This window comes from Dicentrarchus labrax, unplaced genomic scaffold (genome assembly GCF_905237075.1).
Source record: "Dicentrarchus labrax unplaced genomic scaffold, dlabrax2021, whole genome shotgun sequence".
Lineage (NCBI taxonomy): Eukaryota > Metazoa > Chordata > Actinopteri > Moronidae > Dicentrarchus > Dicentrarchus labrax.
The window spans coordinates 25,114,061-25,131,047 of NW_026136715.1; the positions used below are offsets into that span (position 1 = coordinate 25,114,061).

The following is a 16,987-nucleotide window of genomic DNA, read 5'->3' on the forward strand; positions in this document are numbered from 1 at the left end:
CAGCTCTGTCAGAAAAGAATGCCAACCACCTCAAGGTAAAACTACACCTCGAAGCGTATCTGTATTGAGCGCATTGGATTTTTTACTCTCTCCCTTTCTCTCCCAATCATAACTTGCTCTATTCATTCTGCCTCTGACACATTTTAAAAGGTCACCAAGATTTAACAACAGGTAGTGAGCAATTACCTGCATGCCACTGGAGTCACTTTCGCTTAGTGAGCAGCCCTGTCAGTTACTGATGCTTATGTCTATAATGCCAGTTCTCATGCACATTTTTATAGGTTTATGATGAATGAAACATTTAAAGCCAAGATACGACACAGAAAGTCTGTGCTTAACATCTCTAAAGGATTTATTAATTTTATAAAGAATGCAGAACAGGTCTCCTCCTTCTTCTGCTTCCAGTCCCTATCATGGGAACTGAACACCAGTAATGCCTTACAGTCAACAAAGATAATCAGCCACTCATGTCTTTGGCAGCTGACAAACTTTGGTGTTAGTCATAAGGCCTCCTACAGAGCTGTGATTTAAAGTGTGTCACAGACGACATCCAGACAAATAAAATGCACACACACACACACACACACACACAGCCAAAAAGATTATCAGGATGATCCTCTATTGTGTTACAACAGCAGTGTCACTGTCAACCAGTGTTCTCTGTCTGCAGGAGGTGCAGGTGCATAAAATGCTTCTCATTTCACTATGTACCTATACTATACCTTTCCTTTGTTCTGTGTATAAAACAGGAGATATTAACTCAAATAAAAAAACTTTACCTTACGCAAAAAATAGAAAACAATGAAAAGAAATATAAAGCGAGCATTTATGAAAAGCAGATCTGAATACTCACATTTGCTGTAAAGTACTGAAAACAGGAGCAGCCATCACACTCTCACACACACACACACACACGCAGACTCACAACAAAGTTAAAAGGTGAGGGTTGAGGCCATTACAGCTGAGAGAAGCAAGAGAATTAACAAAAATATTAAATGTTCAGTAAAACAATCACCTCTGCTGGCTCCAATAAACCACCATGGCGACGACCATAATGCCAAACTCGAAGCTTCAAACTGATGGTACACCACAAACCCATGGGTGACGTCAGGATAGGTTCACACTTGGTCAAACCTCAAACAGTGATAAGCAATGCAGAAAACAAGATGGAAATATGACATTTCAGTTTGTTTCATGTATTAATGTGAGAAGGGTTCCATCCAGAGCCATGGGAGCGACGAGGAGACTGTCAGAGCAGAATTAAATGTTTATGACCTCAGATTTTATTACGGAGAAGTGTTTCCATTTCCTACTAAGTGCTTTAACTCTTTTTCTAAAAAGGCAAAAACCATCTCAAGAAAGCATGAAAACCATTTTATATAATTGACGAGTCTTTTCAAATTTGTTTCCATCAACCTTTTCTAATGCAATACACAAAAATATGTTGATAGAAAGACATCTAATGTATCCTACGTGACTGATCTGATTGGATGTTAAAACCCACACTTCAAACAAAAGACTTGCCAAACATCCCATTGTATCACTAGTCTTTTTACCCTGATTTACTTTTTTGTGCTGTGGAATCTTGGCTGAACTTAAAAATGTAATTTCCTTTAGTGAGAGCACCTTCAGATATATTAACACGAAGTAACATCAGGTTAAAGTCAATAGTTGTGACAAATGTGTAAAAGTGAATGCCTTTTTCAGTGTGAAATTTGTAGCTCTTGTAGCCGTGGTTTCCACACAACATGTTTGAGTTCCTGTACTTTACTAAACACTCATGGTTTGGAATCTCTTATTTCTGATTTATGCCCCCACGCCCTTTCACGCCCATATACACACCCATAAAACAAGCACCAACACTACACGCTCAAACTAGCATCCTGCATTTTATTCTTCTCTTTTGATTAGAAAAGACATACATACTATTCATGTTGGCCAAGGATGGATTTGGGTGTTCTACCATTTACCACTGCAGCACTGCATCAGCTGAGATTTTCATTGATGACTTTTTCCAACAGTCTTTGATCATCTTTGGTTTTTGTACCACTCCTTACAGCACCGAAAGCATCTGCAAGGAGACAGGCTCTGACAAGAATTAAACCTACCTATAAACCCCTTTAAGAGTCACTTTCCTTTTTTTTTTTTCATAATCAGAGTCAAATCTGACTTGTTTCATACATACTGCGTGAGTTATGCTGAGGCCTTGCCCAAACCTGCTTTCTGCTGGCAGTGGTAAAAACAAGCCTCGCCTACAGGCACCAATGAGAAAAGAGCATAAGCTGTAATAACTGTGTTGGGTGAGTCTGATTCAAAATGACAATGAAAGTACTGAGATGGTTGCTGCCCTGTGCCCCTCCACACACACACACACACACACACACACACACACACACTCGAGAAGCTCATTAGCTTCTCAATGAGGATTTTTCATCCATTTATGTCCACTGATTTGGACTTACCGGTGGGAGTGGGGTATCAATCAACACTTGTGCTAGGGGAGAGGCCAGGAAATAGCCCCAGAGAGATTATTATGGAACACACCTCATGAAGAATTCCATCTGTTCAATTTAAGATAACATTTAACTTAGGGTCAAGGTGTGATAAGCAATTCTGGTAAAATCCAATACCATGATACCAAATGATATAGAGCGAATAACTACGCAGCAACTAATGTAACTAACATTCGCCAGACCCACTGATAAGAATCTGGGTATCATCTTCAATCAGTAAATGACATTTGACCTTTATGTTACAAAACTTGTCCAGTCCTGTTTTCTTTAGCTACGAAATATTGCAAAATTCACGTTTCTTGTCCTCCAGAAATTTCAAACTATTAATTCACACCTTCCTTTTCTCTGTTTACTGTAACTCCCTCTACACGCACTTCAGTCAAGCTTCCTTAAATCGTTTACAGTTTGTCCAAAATGCAGCCGCCAGACTTTTAACCGGAACCAGCCGTCGGTCCCACATTACTCCTGTTCTCACATTCCTTCATTGGCTTCCTGTAAAATCCAGATCAACTATAAGATTTTGCTGATTACATATAAGGCACTTCATGACCTTGCCCCCAGTTACATTTCAGATCTCCTTGTTCCTCATTCCAATCCTCGGCCACTCCAGTCCTCAAATCTCGGCCTTTTATCCATTCCCCAATCTAACTGTGAAACTAAAGGTGATCGTGCCTTTGCTGTTTTAGCCCCAACATTGTGGAATCATCTTCCCCAATCACTCAGATTCATGGAATCTGTGGACTGTTTTAAGCGGCTGCTCAAAACCCACCTCTACAGGCAAGCCTTTTATAGATCTCCTTGTTTGTTTTCTCTTCTTCCCTCTTGTTTTATCTCCCTTATGTTTGTATTTACATGCTCCCTATGTATGTTTGATTGGGTATGGTTATACCCATATGTATATTTGTTGTTTGTAAAGCTCTTTGGACCTCTGTGTCAAAAAGGTGCTATATAAATAAAGCTTTACTAACTTACTTACTTACTTATATTGGCTATGTCGTGGGATTGCAAAACTGGCACTAAAGTTGCTGCTGCGAAGCTAACACGCATAGAGGACGAGCTTTCCCAGTACCAGCACAGCAGCTCCAGACAGCAATACTCACAACTCTCCTGCTACTATAGCTAACATCACAACAACAGCACATCTTGGCAAACTAGAAAGTAAACTAAATGTCCGTGGGCAACAACAACAAAAACAAAGTTTGGTAACATCATTAAGTAGCGTGGAATCATGGGAGTTGTCTTCACCACCACTGTTGTCATTTCGGTCAGCTTCTCCTGGTTAGGATTCCTTCAGTGTTCATGGTTCAGGAGGTCGACCACGACCTGTGAACCTTACAGAAAAACTTTAGTTTGTACATTGTTAGAAATATTTGGGATAATGTAAGTACACAACTTGACAAAATATTTAACATATGTCTTGCGTTTTAGACACTAATTATTTCTAATTATAATTACACTGCACAAAATTATAAATGCAACACTTTTATTTTTGCCCCCATTCATTATGAGCTGAACTCAAAGATCTAAGACTTTCTCTATGTACACAAAAGGCCTATTTCTCTCAAATATTGTTCACAAATCTGTCAAAATCTGTGTTAGTGAGCACTTCTCCTTTGCCGAGATAATCCATCCACCTCACAGGGCATATCTAGATGCTGATCACACAGCATGGGTATTGCACAGGTGTGCTTTAGGCTGGCCACAATAAAAGGCCACTTGAAAATGTGCAGTTCCATCACACAGCACAATGCCACAAATGTCGCAAGTTTTGAGGGAGCGTGCAATTGGCATGCTGACTGCAGGAATGTCCACCTGAGCTGTTGCCCATGAATTGAATGTTCATTTCTCTACCATAAGCCGTCTACAAAGGCGTTTCAGAGAATTTGGCAGTACATCTAACCGCAGACCACGTGTAACCACACCAGCCCAGGACCTCCACATCCAGCATCTTCACCTCCAAGATTGTCTGAAACCATGGTCCCATGTTGCAAGGATCTGTACACAATTCCTTGAAGCTGAAAACATCCCAGTTCGTGCATGGCCAGCATATTCACCGGACATGTCACCCATTGAGCATGTTTGGGATGCTCTGGATCGGCGTATAAGACAGCGTGTTCCAGGTCCTGCCAATATCCAGCAACTTCACACAACCATTGAAGAGGAGTGGACCAACATACCACAGACCATCAACAACCTGATCAACTCTATGCGAAGGAGATGTGTTGCACTACCTGAGGCAAATGGTGGTCACACCGGATACTGACTGGTTTCTGGACCAGTGTATCTTACTTGAATATTATCTGACACAAATCCTGTTTGGAAATGCTGGAATAGAGTTGGGTGGCTCGGCCTGTTCCACTTTGTTTGCTTAACCGACTTCATTACCAGCTATCACTAGAGCAGAGAGTGTCCAGAGCAGTAACATGGCCCTCCGTTAACCATCACTCTTCTCCGCTTCCATCACAGTCAGTTTTGACTCTATCTGTAAAGTTTACCGTTTACCACATTTCATAGAACCAACTGACAAGTAATAAACAGTGAACCTGGGGCTGCAGGGTTGTTCTTTTTACCTAGTTGGTAACCTGGCCCAAAATTATAACGCAATCAGTAATAATAATCCAATAATATTCGGCAAAAAAAGGACTACTTTGATACTACTCAGTACATTTTTCGGTAATACTTCTGGTAATGCTATTTACTTAAGTGTGATTTTTGAATGCAGGAATTTTGGAGTATTTTGGAGTATTGGGTCACCACAGCAGTGGTGACCCAATACCTCAAAAATCCTTCACTAAAAAAAGGAGGCACAGGAAATATCCTCATAATACAGAGAGTGAAAGTTGAAGAGTGGCTGAGTTGTTGGAACAGCCAGTTGATCCATGAAACAACTTTCATCTACTACCATAACAGAATGTGAAATGAACAAAGCCTGCTTTGCTCTGCTATTTGCTTTTCATACACACTTGAGCAGTAAAATGTAGCATCTTGGCTGCTGTCCCAGTTTCTGTGAATTAAAATGTGTGGGAAGTATGTGTGTTTTAAATAAGTAGAGGGACAGACATGTCTTGATAGAACATATGAGTCAAGAGTGAAAGGTTCTTTAACATGCAAATTATGTTTTACCCTGCAACCTGAGAGGTTGTTGATCTATCTTTTAAGGGTGGACACTGTAACACCTCCACACTGCGGTTAATACAGTCTAACACTTACTACCTGTTAGAAGTTGACTGGGCGTTGTCCATGAAGCCAACACGCCCACTGGTGCATCCAAATGAACAGCTCGGTCACAACTACATGGCTGGCACATGGCAACAAGATAGCTCTGAACAAGAACAAGAAGCATATGCAAGAATTATATCAGTTTTATATTACACAATAACTACAACGTAAAACCAGACATCCCATAAGCCTAACGTCTAATATACAACAGCTTAACCTCATAACTTCAACTGTAGACTATTGCAGAAATAACAGGAGATGGCTATTTTGTGCTGCCCCTTTGAAAATTAGATTATCTAAAGCGGATAAATAATACATCATATTGTTGCAAGTACTGTAGTATGTTCATGGTGTAGGTCTGCTTGTAATAAAGTTTGGTTCCAGGCATTCATGAGGAGTTGAGCACAGTGAGGGTTCAAACAACCTCTGCAAAGTTACATAGCCATGTTTGTGTGAAGACACAGAGAGGGGCTTTCTGGGAAATCGCAGCTTACTGAGGCTAGCAGAGGAGCCAACATGCACACCTCCAAAATCTCAGCTTCACATGATTAATTTGTCAGATTTTTGTGTTATGAACAGGCTTTAGTACCTGGGTGTCCTCTTCGTTAACACTGTCCTCTAGTGCTTATTATAAGAGTTGTGCATGATGGCAGACACTTTAAAACACCCTTTTCATACCTCGCCCACTCTGTGTGCCCATAAGTGATTATGAATCAGACTCTAATGGCGTCCAGGGATGACACTTTGGGTGGAACTGCTACACCTGATGCACACTTCATGAGCTGTAGCACGTACACTGCGAGGTTTGTCAGTTAAAAAACAGCAGTGAGTAGTTATACAGTAATTAGACATAAGATCTGTTACATAAAATGTGCCGTTAATAGTGAATCAAACAATTCTCTAAACTATGAAGGGGTTGCTAGTACAAGATGAAAAAAGGATCATGTTCAGGGTGAGACTAACACAATACTGCCTCCTTGAGCGAAAGAGTAAAATGGATGCCAGCTCAGGTTGCTACATGCTGAAATGCTGGGTCTTACTGCTCCACCCTCCTGCGTATTCTTCATTAAAGGGTGATCTTTTTTTTCTGTGATATTGCACGATTACATTTGTAGTAATAGGTCTACTTTTCATTCGTACACTGTTTCAACTGTGGATAAGGACTTCAAGGAAGCTTCAGTAGGACACTGAGAGACAGCAGGAGTCCCTCTGTTTTGAGCGAGTATGCCAAGTAAGCAAACATACGCTGGCATGCACACACACAAATGTATTGTACTCATAATGTCTCACTGCTCTAGCATGTCGGATTGATAGTAGATCGAGGGTTGGGAATTTAATGCTGGTCTTTCTAAATCGAAGAATCTGCCAACATATTTCTATGTAATATAATGTAAAGGCATGTCATTTCAACTCTTCTTGGCTGCATGCTAAAAATACATTGAAAAATAGATCCTGTTTTTCCAGTGGTTTGGCTCACTTTGTTTGGGATGTTTTCTATAAAGGCTCCTATTCTGAGTAACTTTACTTTTCAGGATAGACAACTATTGTGTTGCTTTGCATTTTGGAGTAACAGGCCCTACTCCAGTTATGGATCCCAGACACAGACACACTCACACTATACACACACAGTGGGTGTGCCAGGCATTCACCCTCAGTCCTCCTGTGAGAGGGCTCATCCTGACCTGCAGAGTAACATACTCAGGTAAGATGTTGCCCCCTGGTGGTCAATTGCTAAAAAGAGATTTGATTTTTTACTCCATGGCCTCCTGCCTGTGTGTGAGTTCACTAAGTGTTTCTTAAACCTGAATGCTGTTCGTATAGATACACTGGAGCTGCCCAGCACAGCCGTTGGAGGGTGATAGAGTTGTTCACAAAAAGCTGCAGCAATTAATTGATGAATTGATTAGATATCAACTAATTTATTGCCAACTATTTTGATAAACAATGAAATGCTTTCAGTCTTCTTCAGCTTCTCAAATGTGGTTATTTTCTGCTTTCTTTAGTGCTCTATGACATTGAACTGAATATATTTGAGGACGTCTCCTTGGCCAATTTTCTGACATTTTATGGACCAAACAACTAATTGATCAATCAAGGAAATGATTGATAGCTTAATCAATAAATTAGAATAGTACCCTAATAGATACCAAAGACAAATCATTACTTGGCCATTTGTCTTAAAATAAAAGTAATTGTATGCTATAAGACGTTTAAGGATGAATCTTGTTGGCTTTTTAGTTAGAATGATGGAGCGGAAATGAAAATATTTAAAGGACAGGAAAAGTCATTCAGACAATACATCAAATGACTGTTAAAAATCACCATAGAAATAGAAATCCAGATGTCAGGATGTTAAGGACATCCCAATTAACATAGATGCAAATACATTTTTAAAAAGACCATAGAATTAATGCAGAAGACCTCAATTCATTGAAATATTGTCAAAATCGCAACATGGCGAAGTGCAACAGGCAAATCTCATAAGCTGCGATTTATTTTTGATCGAGGTAAAATGAGTGACAAAGTATTATAATAAAAAGCAACAGGTCTGCAGAGATGGCCCGGCCTACAACTCTTGTTCCGATGTAAGAAAACGTACTTGTTTGGTAGAGACCCCCAAAGATTTCACATCATCGTGTTTTCAATAGTTTTTTCAGTAAAGATTAAATTTGTAATGCAAAAATTATCATTCCCACACTAATTGTGAATCATATTGCAATCGCAGTATGTGTCAAAATAATCGCAATATGATGTTTTTACCATATAGTGCAGCCCTACTCAAAGCCCCATACCATGAGTCTGATGTGGCTATTGCAATATAAGCAATATAATACTACGGTATATAACAGTTAACTAAACTATACATAAAAGAAGTTAAACCAAGCAAAGCCGTTTAAGCCTCCTGCCTGCCTCGTTTAGCAGCTCTGTTTCTTTTGTAGTCTGTTGTATATACTGTCAATGGCTGTCTGAAATGTCAGCTGCACACATTCTTTAGCTACTTTGAGATTAAACCTGACTGTAGCAAATGGCAAACCGACAAAAGCAACTAGCTAATGAACATATAAGCATTTAGCAGCTAAAGAGACAGGTATTTTTCTGGATTGCTAATAAAGAGCAAAACAGCTGGAAGGAGAGGGAATATGTTGCTCCATGTCTGCTGACCTAAGATGTAGCTGGATACTTAGGCTAGTTTGCCAACACATGCCCCTTAAGTTACTAGAGATGTATTCAATACAGTCTATGTACTGAAGTATTCAAAAGGAAAAATGACATTGTCTAATACCAATAAATTGCTGTATCCAGTTGTGTTCATTCCATTTACAGACCCTTGTAACTCTCTGAAACCACCCAATGAATGCACTGACTTGCTGTAGAACCACTATGCTACACAAAGCAGATAGAAACAGCTGTAAACACTTAAGCATAGAAATAAAAAATAAAAAGAGGACACACACACACACCCCGAACAAAACAAGTAAAGTACTGGGATAAAAAGTCAATTAAATACAGGAGTAAATATGTTTTGTTAATGCCAACAACTGACATCTGGACAAATAAAACCCAAATTACCTCTATAGAGTAAAAATAATCATAAACAAATAAACATAATAAAAAATAAATATAGCGCACTGTGCAAAACTGTCTATATTGTGTTGAAGCATGTCTCTATGACCTAACCGCCATCAACTATCTAAGTGTAACGTTTTGTTATTATTTGTATTCTGCCCTGTAGCGCGGAGACCATCAGATCATTCTGTCTCGAATTACTTCACAAAAAAATTCAATACAAATAATATCGTTATCATTTAAAAGAGCCGGCTCTTTCAACCGGCTCATTCGCGACCGACACATCCGACACATTAAGTTACATTACAAGGTGATATTCAGCTGCTTCCAAGTGGCCGAAAGGAAGTAGTTCCATTTTTTAATATTATCTAACATTTCTGTATATCTACATTGCTGCCATTTTACAATACGTTTGGACAAACTCACCTCCTGCTACTTTGCAAAATTCCAATATGGCCGTGTCCTCTTCTTAACCAGCCTCGTTTGTTGTCCAGTTCTGGCTTCGCATTGTCTCCAAATACTGAATATTATTTGTAAATGGAATAATTCTATATAAAACTATGTAGGATAATCAAATACACAGCTTCTTCTGTAAATTACATTTGTCATACAGAAATGTTAACATGTCATGTCACAGGTGTAATTATTAACACTGATTATGGCTATATGGCCTACAGGGACTCCTAAATGGAACAGAGCTTACAGATAACTCATGTTAATAGTTGCACTGCTGCTATTAAAAGTGGAAATGTCAGGTGAGAAAGGTTGTTACCCTGTTGTTTTATTGCCTTCGGAGTCTCCTGTTCTTGCTTTGTCTGTCAAAGCACTTTGTAAACTTTTAAAAGGTACTACATAAAGTTGTTATTATTTTTATTATTGATATGTTGTTAAACCATACAGAGGTCAACCCGTCTGCACTTAATCTTGCTAATCGGGCTAATGACCTGTCAGTAAAACATCAAAGGCAACACCCAGGGCCTAAAGCAGTGTTCTCTATCTGGACTTATTTCTCTGTGTGGAGAAACACTTTAATGCTAATGTAAGAACCCAAAGACCAATTTACTCACTATTTTAGATGTCCTGTACTTTTAATACTTTTTTCAGTACTTGGAGATTTAAAAGCCACTATCCAAACATGACCAGTGAAATGTTATTAAGTTGAATGTCACAAAATAAACAAGATATGACAGAGCCTAGTTCAGTCATCGAACATCTCCACTCCTTCAACCAACATGGTGGGACTTTGATGTGAAAATAAAACAAAACAGGTGATATTTCACTTTACTGTTAATATATATTATATATTTACCTACTGTATATATATTTAAACATAGTAATAGTATTGTTATCCTTGTGACTTGAAGGACTGATCAAGAACTATCCGTATTTACAGATTCAAAACTACTTAAGCACTGTGAGGTTTATTGGACTTCAAGTTAATTTACTCTCTTTCTTTTTGAGTCATCATCAAAAAAATAAACACGTAATTTTCTTTTCAGTAAACACATTTTTATTGGTAGCAAAAACAGCACCTCAGGACAACAGTTTGACGTGGGCAGCCTCCTAAGGGGTCGAACAGTTTCAGTTACAGGACACGCACAGGGAAGACATGCACTACCTACTGTAGCAGGCAATTTTAAGACATTAGTTGACCATCAATGCTGAAGCACTGTTTCATTACATTCACATTCCTTCACACCACAGTCCATTTGATGCAACACCGTTTTGAATGAAACAGCCTTCCGTGTATGGAATAGCTGTTGTGTTTATTTCAAGGGAGTGTATGTATGAGTACTTTTTTTCGAAGTTGCAATTCGCCCAGTTTTTAGCTCTCTTTCTGAGACAAAACTACTTTTTTAGTACAGACAGTCAGACATCAGACATACAAAATAAATTCTTTGGTCCCTTTCAGATCTTTGGTAATGTTAGGATCATTTATTGCTTCATGAAAAACAATTAGGCTCAACTGGAGAGTGGATGGCAAGCGTTTTACTTCAGACTTGTTTATTACAATAGTTGAGGGGTGCTGGGGGTGAACTGTGAGTATAAAACTACCAGAGAGGAGATAGCAGACAGGTAGCTACACCTCTAAACTAGACAGCTCAATCCTCAATGACCTCGGAGGACTCAGACACCACCCTGCCATCCTTGGTCTCAATCATCTTGATAACGACGTTCTTCTTGCTCTGGGTGCTGGTGCTGTAGCCGCTGCCGCTGCTGAAGCCGCCCGAGCTGCTGCCGAATCCGCCGCCATATCCGCTGCCGCTGCCATATCCGCTGCCGCTGCCATATGCACTGCCGCCACCATATCCGCTGCTGAAACCGCTGGAGTAGCCACTTGAGTAGCTGCTCTTCATGCTGTCCATGGGAAAACCGCTGTAGCTTGCTGTTGAGAGAAGGGAGGTCAGAGACAATAGTTAAAACTGGAAGAGTGTGGAATCTGTTAAAACGGAAGAACCAATCAGAGAAGACTGTTTACTATGGCTTTAGTCAATACAACGACAATTAAGGCGAGGTTGAAGAAGATGACTTACTGCTCTGTTGGGAGATGTTGATAGCCTTGATGCCATTTGCCAGCCTGTCCTCCTCTCCCTCCAGCAGTTTCCTGTAAGTGGCGATCTCAATGTCCAGAGCCAGCTTGACGTTCATCAGGTCCTGGTATTCTCTGATCTGGCGGGCCATATCCTGCTTGGCTCTCTGCAGGGCGTCTTCCAGGTCCCTAATGCGGGACTTGGCATCCTTCACTGCCATCTCACCACGCTCCTCAGCCTCAGCGATCTGGGCCTCCAGGTTGCCACGCTGGGAGAAGATTTTTAAAAATAAGGTCTCCACTCTCATGATTGTTAAACAACATAATAAATGATGGCTCCAAATGGCGGACCATGTTGTCAAAACTATTTTTTCCATACCTGTCCCTTGACGGCATCAATCTCTGATGTCAGTCTCTGGATCATGCGGTTCAGGTCTGCAATCTCTGTCTTGGTAGCCCTCAGGTCATCTCCATATCTGCTGGCGGATGTCTGGATCTCCTCATACTAAAAAAACATCAGCAAAACAATATTACTAACTGGAAGCCCTATTTATGAGATTACTGTATGTACAGATGATGGTCAATGGTCGGTCCCTACTTATCTGAATGGATATATCTCGGCTTAGGTGGCAATTCTGAGTGGCTGGTACTTTACTGACTCATGATTTAAATATTAATCTGTCTATAGCAATGGCAAGAAGGGTTTTCAATACACACTATTATAATGGAAGGATAGGAACCATTACCTTGGTCTTGTACCATGTCTCTGCCTCTGCGCGGCTGCGGTTGGCGATGTCCTCATACTGAGCCTTGACTTCAGCCACAATGGAGTCCATGTCCAGGTTGCGGCTGTTGTCCATCTCCACAATGACTGAGGTGTCCTTGATCTGGCTCTGGAGCTCACGCAGTTCCTAAAGTACAATAAAAAAGAAAGATAGAGATAATAGTGATTAGTCGCCTCACTGAGGAAACCCCTCCAGCGGTACAAGAGGCAAGTCAAGATGTTCACCAGATGCTGAGAAGTTGTGGGAAACTGACACCACAAACATCATAGGCATGTTATGACTGGATCAATAAATCACAAATAATGCTGATGAATGCATCAAGTGGTTTGAAGGTTGGCAGTTTTAAAGCCAAGAGGGAAAGTAGAGAAACAAACAACGCCACTGAGCTGATTATGTGCCATACCTCCTCATAGATCGACCTGAGGAAGTTGATCTCATCTGTCAAACTTTCCAGCTTGGCCTCCAGCTCAACCTTGTTCATGTAGGCCTCATCGACATCCTGGAACCAAAAACAATGCATGTTAGAATGAGACATTACACAGAAGTGACATTATCTACAGGAAAAACACGATTTAAAATATATTATTTATTATTTAAGTGCTAAAAGAAAGTGCAGACAGGGTATAAAAAGACAAATGATGATGCTGACCTTCTTGATGAGGACGAAGTCATTCTCACACTCTGTGCGCTTGTTGATCTCATCTTCATACCTGAGAGGAACAAAATACAGTTCATGGTTAGAGTCTTGTCTCATGTGGCTGTTCAGAGAGTTTATATAGTAATGTAACACTAGGAGGCGCAGGTAGTCCATCTCTAACTCTTGAACTCATTTGGGATATTTGCCTCACACAGTTTCTGTTGACTCAGCGCCAAGTGTGAGAGGTGTTACTGATCTTCCTCCCTCAGGACTCCCCTGACCTCAGCAGATATGATCCATTTGTCTGTGGACAACTGACAAATATGTGCGGCACCATTGTACCTGTTTGTGTTGGAGACATGTGCATGTCAGCATGCGCATGCTTGTGTCCACTTGTGTAAAGCTAGAGGCAGCTTTTCTGACAGCCAACTGTGTAAAATGTTTTTTACCTCCACTCATATGTAATGTAATGTGACATGCTTCCTCAGTGTTGTAATTCCCTAGAATTTGTATGACGCAAGACAAAGGACAGATGTTGGGAGTAGTCCACAAAAAGATTAACTCATGGTACTGCAAGGCACAACTCCTGAACTGTTGTACAGTGACACTGATGTAAGAAAAAGCTGACCCTGCATCCCCCCCCCCATCCTTTGCCCCTTCCACACTCACTTATTCTTGAAGTCCTCCACCAGGCCCTGCATGTTGTGCAGGTCAGCCTCCAGCTTCATCTTGTCGTTGCCCAGGCTGTCGAGCTGTCTGCGCAGGTTGGAGATGTAGGCCTCAAACATGGCGTCGATGTTGGAGCGGGTGGTGGTCTGTCCCTGCAGCAGGTTCCACTTGGTCTCCAGCATTTTGTTCTGCTGCTCCAGGAAGCGGACCTGGTGTGAAAGAAGCAGAAATAAGAAGAAAATTAGGGTTATTTGTTAGGGTCATTAGGAATGAATCAACAAAAACCCTTTACGAATAATCAGTGACTTACATGCTGGTTTACTACGACAAAAATGTGAAGACATCCTTTTTATGATATTCCCTTTAAAAAGTATGATGTAACTGCTGCTTGCTCTGCCCTGACGTAACATCACCTCTGGGTTAACATCCTAATAATCAATCATCAGGATCAACCTCGCTTTGCCTCCTGTTCACATACAGTCTACAGTCTTTGTTGTTCTTATCTATCTTTGGAGCTTTGTAAGCTGCTGTTGGCTGTGGCAGCTTTCCAGACCAGCCATGCTTTTCCAAAGGAAGGCCTGACGTACGTGTATCCTGACAGGAGGTGGAAGGGAGGGAGACGAGGTCGGAAAAAGCCAGTGATGGAGGAATAGAGCTAGTTAACCCTTCTCCAGCATGTCTTCCTGTTTTTGTACAGGGCAGTTCGCAGCCAAAGAGAACAAATACATCGAGAGAATGCCAAGTTGCATCCCCAGGCAAATGCAGAAAGGTAAATATTTAACTGCGTTATAGATGTGTTGAGGGAGGAGAAGGGAGTAGAAAGTCAGGGAGTGGTGGGGAGAGGAAATGAGGATGAATTATTAGCCGAAGAGAGGGGGGGAGAGGTGGAGGTGGAAGGCAAAAAGGTGGAGAGTTTGCATACTTGTGAACAATAAAAGCAAAGTATAGTGAAAGCAGATATGCGACTCCATGGACCTTGCTCCCTAAGACTTTGCACTCTACAGGTGAGCTCTAACCAAGAACCTCTTATGGTCTTCATTTAAACTGGAGTAAATACAGATAACAAAGTGCCCCAAAATGGACCTCCACCATAAGATAACAGATGATAGTGTGGAAGTTCATCTGGTTTGTGTTGAAGCATGCAAATTCACTTTATCTTCTTTTAATCATTGCGCTGGGAGAAGGAGAGTTGATATGCAGCCAGTCAGCTGGCTTTGGCCTGAACATGAAACCAACTGGCCTTTTTAAATATTAACCCACTGCTGAGGCCTCGGAGAACACACACACACACACCCGAGTATTACATAAATGCTGGACTTAAATGCTGATCGCAATGATTAAAAGTCAATCTATTCATACTCCCAGTGGACACTTCTTTTCAAAGACACCGTGAAAGGTGGTACTGTCATTAAGGTAACAATAGGACAGTCAGTGCTGACTGTGTGTGTGTGTGTGTGTGTGTGTGTTTGGAGGGGTGGGGGCCACCAGGGCAGTAGAAAGAGCCACACCCCAACTAAGGGAGGGACCATTCCCAAGGTAACTCATATCACAAGCCCTGACACACCCTTTCCTTTCTCTCTCTCTCTCTGTCTTTGTCTTTCTCACTCTCCTTTCTGCAAGTCTGTTTTTCATCACTATAAAAGGGCAGCCTTAGCCAAAAGATAGAGTGCGTAACTCTGAGTTTGAGCCGCAGCATATTCATTTTTTTCATTTGTGGGAGGTGACGAAAGCTGAGAGGGGAATAAAATAACTTTCTCCACGCAGCAAAGAAAGCAGATATCAGCGTTCCATGACATGTGGCAAACATATGGGCCTCTCTATCAAATATTGCATAACAATGTCAGAGAAATGTTCAGCTTTTTGACTCCACTGGGTCTGAGATCTCCACCCACCTCAAGCATCTGTTTGAATGGGAAGTTTAAAGCAAAGACTTGGGCAACCTGAACATTTAACCCACACACACATGTATCTGCCCTCTGTTACAAGCTCTTACCTTGTCAATGAAGGAAGCAAATCGGTTGTTGAGAGTCTTGATCTGTTCCTTCTCCTGGGTGCGGACAACTTGAATGGCGGGGTCAATCTCGAGGTTCAGGGGGGCCAGCAGGCTCCTGTTCACAGTCACGGCGGTGATGGGGGCCTGAGCAACCATGCCACCACCGTAGCCTCCACCCATGCCACCGCCGTAGCCTCCACCCATGCCCATGCCTGCGCTACTCATGCTTGAGCCCAGGCCATAGGCAGAGGTGCTGGAGATGCCAGCACCTCCTCCAAAGCCCCTGTTGCCACCTCCGAAGGAACTCTTGACACTGTAGCTCCTCCGGGAAGAGACACTTGGTCCAGCATAGGAATTACTGCTGAAGCTCCGTGGGCCAGAAGAACTCCTCACAGTGTAACTGCTGGACTTATTATAAGCCGACATTCTGAAATCTGAAGTAGTTTTTTTCTTCTTTTGGATGAAATAAGTCTGGGAAGGTCAGACCGAATGGCTCGGTTGGCAAGGCAGGCAGGCAGGCAGGCCAGCAGAGGGGAGAGACCAGAGTGGATAGAAAAGAGAAGAAGCCACTGAGGAGTTTTAAAGCCTGTTGCTGTGGGAGGGGACTCGGGTGAGCTGCCATTGGCTGAAGGTCTGGGTGAGAGAGGGAGGCAGGGCTGTAACATTACACTTCTATGACACATAGTGCAGTCACTCAAAACCATTACCTGGTCTTTCTACAGGCTTCTCTGTGTTGTTAGAGAAAACGTGGTCTTTAGAGAGGATTGTTGAGTAGTTATATTTATTTGCTTGAATCTCTACGCTGTGTGTGTCTCTCCGGGTAAAAGTGTTCAAACAAACCACAGCTTGTAAAATTGGGAGGTCTGGTCAAATTTAAAAAATAATCAGTTACATGCAGCAGAAGCTATGTATCAGGAAAAACAGCAGTGTGTGTTGGTTGGTCGGTGGTTGATAAGAGGTTCAGTAGTTGTTACACATTAATTCTGGACTTTTGTAAATTAAGGTGTGTTTGTAATTCCTGGGTAAGGTCTGTGTAAGTGTGTGTGTGTGCGTGTGTGTGTGTGTGTGTGTGTG

At 41.5% G+C, this 16,987-nt stretch overlaps 1 protein-coding gene and 1 long non-coding RNA gene across 5 annotated transcripts in view; one reads left to right on the forward strand and one right to left on the reverse strand.

Annotated features, from left to right (window-relative positions):
• The first annotated feature begins 6,710 nt into the window (after nucleotides 1-6,710).
• The window catches only part of LOC127377299 (uncharacterized), a 37,372-nt gene continuing 27,095 nt past the window's right edge, over nucleotides 6,711-16,987 (forward strand). The window contains exons 1-2 of one of the 4 annotated variants that reach the window (XR_007887663.1): nucleotides 6,711-6,963; nucleotides 7,265-7,434. This is a non-coding gene — a long non-coding RNA (uncharacterized LOC127377299). Of the gene's footprint in view, nucleotides 7,435-14,468; nucleotides 14,690-16,987 lie in introns of those variants that run through there. The other 3 variants (XR_007887660.1, XR_007887662.1, XR_007887659.1) reach the window with 3 other exon arrangements.
• Nucleotides 10,787-16,470, reverse strand: LOC127377290 (keratin, type II cytoskeletal 8-like). The gene is made up of 8 exons (XM_051425033.1): nucleotides 15,914-16,470; nucleotides 13,921-14,129; nucleotides 13,264-13,324; nucleotides 13,018-13,113; nucleotides 12,576-12,740; nucleotides 12,209-12,334; nucleotides 11,834-12,098; nucleotides 10,787-11,685 (listed from the first exon to the last, which is right to left on the reverse strand). The coding sequence occupies exons 1-8, from the start codon at nucleotides 16,337-16,339 to the stop codon at nucleotides 11,402-11,404; spliced, it is 1,632 nt and encodes a 543-aa protein (XP_051280993.1). The 5' UTR covers nucleotides 16,340-16,470; the 3' UTR covers nucleotides 10,787-11,401.